The sequence below is a fragment of the Octodon degus genome, unplaced genomic scaffold (assembly GCF_000260255.1).
Source record: "Octodon degus isolate 3935 unplaced genomic scaffold, OctDeg1.0 scaffold00042, whole genome shotgun sequence".
Lineage (NCBI taxonomy): Eukaryota > Metazoa > Chordata > Mammalia > Rodentia > Octodontidae > Octodon > Octodon degus.
The window spans coordinates 2,477,242-2,484,933 of NW_004524618.1; the positions used below are offsets into that span (position 1 = coordinate 2,477,242).

Here is a 7,692-nt window from a genome sequence, read left to right on the forward strand (position 1 = left end):
GGTCTCGCTCTAACTCCCCACACCCCATTCCCGCTGCGTGCTCATTCCTGCTCCTTGTTCACGACTTCCTCTCTGGGCCTGGCTCCCCCAAAGATGGCAGAGTTGGGGTTGGGTACTTGGTTGAGGGGTGTTGCCACTGTCCGAGGTTTGAGCTGGAGCCGTGGTCTCTGTGCTCTTTCTTCTTCCGTGGGTTCTCGGAAGTCCATGTTGGAGCCGCGCAGCGGGGGTCCATCTTGGAAGCAACTCCCCATGGGAGGGCCTGCTCATCGGTCCCCTGGGCGACTGCCTCCTCGGCCTCCTAGGAAGTCATCCCTGTAACCTCTGTCATCTGGTCCGCCTTTCCTGAATCCAAAGCCACCTTTATCTTGTTTTCTGCCTTCTGCAATGTCCACACGAAGTGACCGGTCACCCAATAGTGCACCATTGTAGGTCAGGGCTTCCTTCAGGGAGTCAACCTCATCGAATTCTACATAGCAGAATCCTTTAAACTTGTCTGTGTCTTTGTCTGTGACTAGCCGTACGCTCTTTATGCTGAGATCCTTAAAGATAGCGTCTATGTCACCCTGAACTGTGTTGAAAGGGAGGTTTCCTACATAGGCTGTGTAGGGGGGTTCTGTGGGCAGCTCCTTCTGGCTACGGGAACCATGGCCACCAGCACTGCCGCGGGACCCTCTGCCACCGCCGAAGCTGCTGTAGGCCCGATCGTCGTAGGTATCGAAGTCCGCCATTTGCTGTCTCCACTCCAAGAGGAACCAGCTAGTTTTTCCTTTTTAACTCTGAGCTTCTTGAAGAAAGAGTGCCTTCTTCAGCTTGTAGCCCTTTTAACCAACACTGCATGGCTCAGAGACTGGGCCTTGGAACAAGTTTTGGAAGCCAGACACAGCACAAGACTTCTGCCCTCCTCTATGCATGATGTCCCCCAAGTACACACTGGGCCAAGACTAGGGTTGGCTAGAAGCATATTTTGCACCTTAAATGTGAAATATATTTTTAAAAGGTATCCATCTCCAGCTTCATCCAGAAGGGCTATGAATAGAATCTGGCAGACTGCTAGATGGTTACTCAGCAGTGCCCTTTACATAGCTGTCCCTGACAAGCTGGGGTCCACTCAGGATTATTAAGAAATCAAGGGATAAACAACAGTGAGATTGGTCCTGGTCACCTAACCAAGTCACCTTTTTCTGAAGAGTAAAGAATTTGAGGAGCAGGTATAGATACTTCTTTTGAGTCCCACTGTAAATAACCTCGGGAGCATGTTTTGAAGAAGGAAGGAAATGACTGACTGCTGATCCTTGAGTCTTATCTCGAGTTACTCTTCTCTCCTTGCTGGGATAAAACCTGACACTCGAAGGAAGGAAAAGTTTATATAGCTCACAGTCACGGAGCTTTCAGCGCATACTCAGCTGGCTCCAAGGCAGCATGGCACATGGCGGAGAGCAACTTTTGTTGACAGTGGCAAAGAGCAGAGAGCAAAGGGGAGTGGCAGCAGCTCAGGCAGCTAGCCAGTGTCTCTGCCCTCCTTCCATTGTAATGCAGACTACCTGCACCAGGGCAGGTGCAGCAGCCACACCCCCGATAATCACAAACTCCAGAAGCCATTATCCCGTGACTGCATGAGGCTTTGGGGGTACCTATACACAAACCTTAACGAGTCTCTTCTGCATCAATTGTCTAGTAAGTTTCATAGAAGAGCTGGTTTTGTTGAAAATATAGTGCAGATTCCAGGAGAATCATCCTTTCCAGCTTAGTAATGCTCAGACATGAGACGTTTCTACTTGGACAGAAAGAGAGAAGCAGCCTTTTCTTGCTCCATCTGAGGGGCCTCACTGTCCACCTGCCGCCTGCATGGTGGGCCTCCCTCTTAATAGATCTGAACTCCGCCACTGCTCTGTGGCACTGCAGAGTGTCCCAGGGTCTTCACACTGAGCCATATATTTCCAGACCTTTTTATTTTATATTTTGAGGCAAGGTCTTGCTAAGTTGTAAGTTGGCAAGTTGACTATTACCGGCCTGAGCTTGGGATCCTCTTGTCTCAGCCTTCCAAAGTATATTGTATGGTTCTCTGGAACTTTTTTTCTTTTTTTTTAAATTTTTATTTATTTATTTATTTGTGTGTGTGTGTGTGTGTGTGTGTGTGTGTGTGTGGCCAGCTGGCTGGCATGTGGTGCTGGGGGATCGAACCGCGGTCCCTTGTGCTTTGCCAAGCTTGTTCCAAGTAGGTGCTTTAGACCACTGAGCCATCTCACCAGCCCATGGAACTTTTTTTCTTAATAAAATAAAGAAACTGCCACAGTTTGTGGATGGACAGGCAAGTGATGGGGTGTGTGTGTGTGTGTGTGTGTGTGTGTGTGTGTGAAGAAAATTGGTGATTAATTGAGACAGGATCTTGCTGTGTAGTTAGGCTGGACTTGAATTTACTTTGTAGCCTGGGCTGGCCTCATACTCACAGCAGTCCTCTTATCTCAGCCTCCCAATTCTGGGATTATGGGCATGTGCTGCCATATCTGGCAAAGTTGGTGTTTTAAAAGCTCTAGTGTAATATGTTAAAATGCTTTTTGATTTTTTTTTTTTTTTTTTTTTTTTTTTTTAGGATAAGGAAGCCTGTGTGGGTACCAACAATCAGAGCTACATCTGTGACACAGGACACTGCTGTGGACAGTCTCAGTGCTGCAACTACTACTATGAACTCTGGTGTAAGTGCTTGCCCAGAGGCTTTCGGGTCCTGCCTCTGCTGCTCAGGAACCAAAGCCAGTCTTTTCTGTTTCTCTTGGGGACAGTGTTGGAGAGCAGTTTCCAGGTACCCAAAGTGATTTCTTTGTGGAGGAGCAGGACTTTGTGCTCTAGAACACTGTGGGCTGAGACAAGGGAACAAGGCCTGAGCCTCTGTTGAGGCCATGTTGCTGCCCTGTGGCCAGTGCTCTGCCTAGGGTTCTTCTTTTTCTTATTTCTTCTCCCCATCGCCCTCCTTCTCTTCCCCCTCCTCTCCTCCCTCTTCCCTCTTCCCCCTTCTCTCCTCCCCCCTCCCTCCTCCTTCTCCTTTTCAGTACTACAGATCCAGCATAAGGCCGTGCACATGTGCACATGCTAGGCAGGCCCTTGGTCCTTGAGCTGCCTCCCTGCTCTGGGATTTTCAATGCCAACCCCAAACCCAGCTTCTTTCTCCTGTCCCACACTGTAGTGAGTGCTGGGCTTGGCATCGTCTGTCCACAGTGCCACTGTATTATAGAAACTAGCAAGGCTTCCAAGGTCCCTGCCAAGGCCTCCCAGAGCTGTCTCTTCCTGAGGGACCCTCTCAAAGCAGTAGCCTTTCCCAGGTCTCTCCTGTGGGTTTCTTCTGGAGAGTGGGTGTCTCAGTCCCTCTTTTTCCTTTCCTCAGCTCTTAGGCGGAGGCATCTGGAGCCGGTCTGTTAGCTAAGTGCTAAGAGTCTTCCATTTTCCCATGATTCACTGGGGCCTGGGCCTCCTGCATTTCTATAGCCTGACAACTGTGGTATTGTGGCCTTAGGGAATTACCCAGGGTGGGTTCAACTAATACGCTTTGTGCTCTGATTCTCTTAGAACTCACATGAGGCACTCTAGACTGCCGGGTAGAGAATGGAAGGCTGAGGGTCCTTTGGGCAAGCAGCCCCCATGAACTGCCACTAGTGGTCAGGGGTCTCTCAGAGGCTGTCTTTTGAGAGGGAGAACTGTAGACCGTGGTTCTAGATGACTCTGAGCCCCTTTCCTTAAATGGTTAAATGGTGCCCTTAACCCACCGTCCCTGTTCCCCTCTCCCCTAATTTCTATTCCCCACATCATGATGTGATAGGAAAGCAGACATGGCCACTCTTTGGTTCTGACAGGAAATGAGACTATTGGCAGGGAGGCCTTTCCCTGTGAGATATAGCTCTTTCTGACAGCCAGCAGGGTAGGTCCACCACAAAGAACCCCTCCTGCAGCCCTGCCTTTCCCAAGTCTCAGAGGGACTGAGAATCTGTGATTGCCAAGGCAGTCCAGTGCCAGGGGGACAGGGCTCTCCTCCCCCACTGGGCTTCTGTGTTCATGAGCTGAGCCAGAGGCGGCACAGAATTGTTGCTGATGCTTTAGAAAAGGCGGGCTGAGGACCCAGTGCCGCCCCAGTGGCTGCACCTAGCAGCCAAAAGTGCAGCTACCTGCAGGGTGCAACCCCCCCCCAACACACCCTTATGAAAACAGCAGTGGACGCCCACCTGCCCCATAGGCATGGAGCTGGTTGGATTTTCTGGGGTATGGGTCTTAGAAAGGAGTGGACTTGCCAGTGGCCCACTCTCAGCTTGACCGACCTTCTGGGCCAGTGGCAGAGCAGACTCAGTGTCATCAGAATTAGGTCCTCACATCCTATTCTGGGAGGCAGGGGAGGTGGTGGAACCAGAAGGCCCAGGTGGCAGAAGCTGGTCTAGGAGGCAGTTTTCACTCCAGGCACTGAGAAAGTTGGAGGAAGAGCTGGGTGGTCATCTGCAGTGTGGTTGGTGGGAGACAGGAGGTAGCTGGATGGAGACGAGCGTCTGCTTATCACCTTGTCATCACCAAGTCTCAGAGGGACAGAGAGTGTGATCACAATGCACCCCTCATCTGTGCCCAGCTGTGGCTTCTCGGCCAGGTGACGCCTGTGTCTTCACGGCTTCCCAGAAGCTCCTTTGGTTTTCTGCCTTACTGAGGACCTGGACTCTGCCAGAAACATATGAAAGCAAAGTTGTGTGTGAGAATGAGCCATGGTGTTCCCAGCAAAATCATACTGTGCTGTTTTAAACCATGTTCCCTTCATTGCCTTCAGCTTTGCCAGAGATGGGAAAGCAAAGAGGCTTTGGATTATTTAAGTAAAACCTTCTGCCAGGAAATCCTTAGCAGAGATTTCTCAGAAGAGGTGCCTCATTAGCTGTGGAGGCGAACCTACAACATGCCTGCCGCAGCAGGCTGTTTGTTCTCATGGAAAGCTCTGAAAGGTTCTCCATTGCTGTGCTCTAGCTGTAGTTTCCTATAGGAAAGGCGTTGAGAGGAAATGCCACTTCCATCAATCTGTTTATCTCTCCCGAGCTTTCCTTTGTCCTAAGGAGCGTCACAGACATGTACTTTATTCTCTCTCTCTCTCTCTCTCTCTCTCTCTCTCTCTCTCTCTCTCTCTCTCTCTCTGTCCTTGGCCTTGCACCCAAACTTTTTCTTAAACTAATTACTGGGCCTGCATGAGGCCAGAACTGAAAATCTTATTTTAACAGTGCAGTAGTTGAAGCTATAAAGACCTGGTCACCATTGTTATGTCCACGCATTTGTGTGGCATTTGTCCTTTACTTCATCATCCTTTCATTTAGTTGTTCAGCAAACCTTTGGGCTAATGGTGGTCATAAGAATCTGTGCATCAGAATTTCCAGCACAGATTTCTAGGCCCTACTGCTAGTGTGCTTGTTCTTTTTTTGTTTATTTGTTTGTTTCATAGTGCTGGGCATCAAACCCAGGGCCTTGACCATGCCAGGCAATTTCTGTACTACCAGGCTGTATGCCCCAGTTCAAAGGTTTTGATGCAGTAGGCCAGAGCCAAACCTGAGAATCTACAGTTTTTAGCAAGCCCTCGTGCATGCTGTAGCCTCCCGTGTGCCAGAGACTGCGGGGAGTTGGAAGTCTTGCCATCACAAAGGTGATCTAGCAGAGAGGCGATCCGACAAAGATGTCCTATCAGTCATGGAAGTCAGGGAGGAGTGTGTGCCAGTTGGTGTGTGAGTTCTGCTGTGACTGTTTAAAGGGAGTTTGCTTTGACCAGACTTCAGGCAGTCTGTGTGGGAGGTGGGCCTCAGAGAGTGAGTAGCCCTAAAGGGCTTCCCAGGCAGAAGCCATAAGCCAGACTAGGGAGATAGCTCGGTGGTCTAAGTGCCTGCCTGGCAAGCGCAAGCCCTGGGTTCGATTCCTAGTACTGCATACCATGCTGGCCCTGGAACCCTGGGCGTACCATGCCAGCTACTAAAACCAGATGTGGTGGCGCATGCCTGTAATCCCAGCACTGGGCAGGCTGAGACAGGAGGATCATTATGAGTCTGAATTATATATCGAGACTCTGTGTATCAAATAAATAAAAATATAGAAATTTTTAAGAAGCCATAAGCCAAAGCCTTACCAGAAAGAGCCTAATGCTAGGGCTGTGGGGCTTCTTGAGAAGAAATGGGAAGTGGAGAGCTTCGATGGCTAGAACTGTCCAAGCAATAAGTGGGGTCTTTTGGGCTAGGGAGATAGCTCAGGAGAATAAGCACCCGCCTGGTAAGCACAAAGTCCTGGGTTCAATCCCCAGTACTGCAAAAAAACAAAAAAGTGGGGTCTTCATCTCACTTGACCCCTGAGGAACTGCCCTGGGGGCCCCCTGGGCTGGGGGCACCAAGCACCACCTCTGGGCTACAGCTGAGAAGCCTGGGAGCCTCATCCACAGCCTGCGGAGACCTGCTGAGTACAGGAGTGTCCTCAGGTCTGGCCCTCCCAGTTCTCCTTGAAGCACTCTGGCCACGTGCTGAGCTACATTTTCCAGGAAGGAGTCCGTGTTGCCCCTGAGATAATTTGGGGAATTTCACTCAAGCTTCAGGTTTCCCTGACTTGGTTGGTCACAGCAGGGGAGCTGGCATCAGCTGACATGGCACCTTGTCCACAGCAGGAGCTTGGAAATAAGAGGTTGCCTGATTTTCCAGTGAATTTTGCCAAGAACAGAACCTAGAAGCAGATTTTAAACTTGTTCCTAGCCCATGTTTTCATGAAATATTTTGGAAGAGGTTAAAGGGAAATTTAAAGGAAATTCTTCCCATCTGTGGCTTTTCCTGTAATAATAGCAGTAGTCATAAGCTAGGGGCCGGGGAAATGGCTCAGAGGAATAAGTGCCTCCCTGGCAAGTCTCAAGCACTTGAGTTCAATCCCCAGTTCACCACAAAAAAAAAAAAAAAAAAAAAACCATAAGCTAGAGCACACACCTTATGTCATACACGGTTCTGAGGATACCACACACATTATTAATGCCTGTAGTCCGTATATTGCTTTTTTTCCCCATTGCACAGATGAAGGAAGAAGAAACAAAATGACTAGGGTCACAAATCTAAAGGAAGTGCTTAGTGTGAGCTGGAATTTGAACCTCGCTACCTGCTCCTAGCTCCAAATCTGCAGTCACCCTTGTTCATCAGTTCCTGTTTTTCAGAGGAAGGTGCAAGTCTCTGAAGTCTTCATCTTCTAAATTCAGGCCGCTTCCTGAGTTCCAGTGGCAGGAGCTGCTGCTGTGAGCTCTAAAGAGCAGGCAGCACCTGCATCCTGCAGAGGGAAGGAGGGAAGGAGGCGCCCTTGCCCTGAGCCCAGGTCCCGCTGAGCCTGGTGAAGGGTGGTATTGCTCCAAGTCTGTCGTGAGCTCAGAAACGCAGGGCTCAGCTCCTATACTGGCCTGTGATCGCTTTATTCTGTTTTTTTTATAGCAGGGATCGAACTCAGGAACCTCGTGCTTGCCAGGCAGGCACTTGTACCACTGAGCTATCTCCCCTGCACCTTGTTAAAAAACCTAAAAAACATGTTTTTTAAAACATGTTTCCGGGGCTGGTGAGATGGCTCAGTGGTCTAAAGCATCTACTTAGAACAAGCTAAGCTAAGCAAAGCACAGGGACCACGGTTCAATCCCCCAGCACCACATGCCAGCCAGCCCTGCCCCCTGGTGGGCTGAGCTGG

General features: G+C 49.9%; 1 protein-coding gene and 1 pseudogene across 6 annotated transcripts in view; one reads left to right on the forward strand and one right to left on the reverse strand.

Moving 5' to 3' along the window:
* Wbp1l (WW domain binding protein 1 like) overlaps positions 1-7,692 on the forward strand; it is a 66,611-nt gene that overhangs the window by 52,203 nt on the left and 6,716 nt on the right. For all 5 annotated transcript variants that reach the window (XM_023715619.1, XM_023715618.1, XM_023715621.1 and 2 more), the window contains one exon: positions 2,591-2,693. In XM_023715619.1, the coding sequence (XP_023571387.1) occupies positions 2,591-2,693 (103 nt within the window). The remainder of the gene's footprint in view (positions 1-2,590; positions 2,694-7,692) is intronic.
* Positions 7-728, reverse strand: LOC101566541 (annotated as a pseudogene). Its single transcript, XR_192511.2, has one exon. The product of XR_192511.2 is annotated as a eukaryotic translation initiation factor 4H pseudogene (transcript).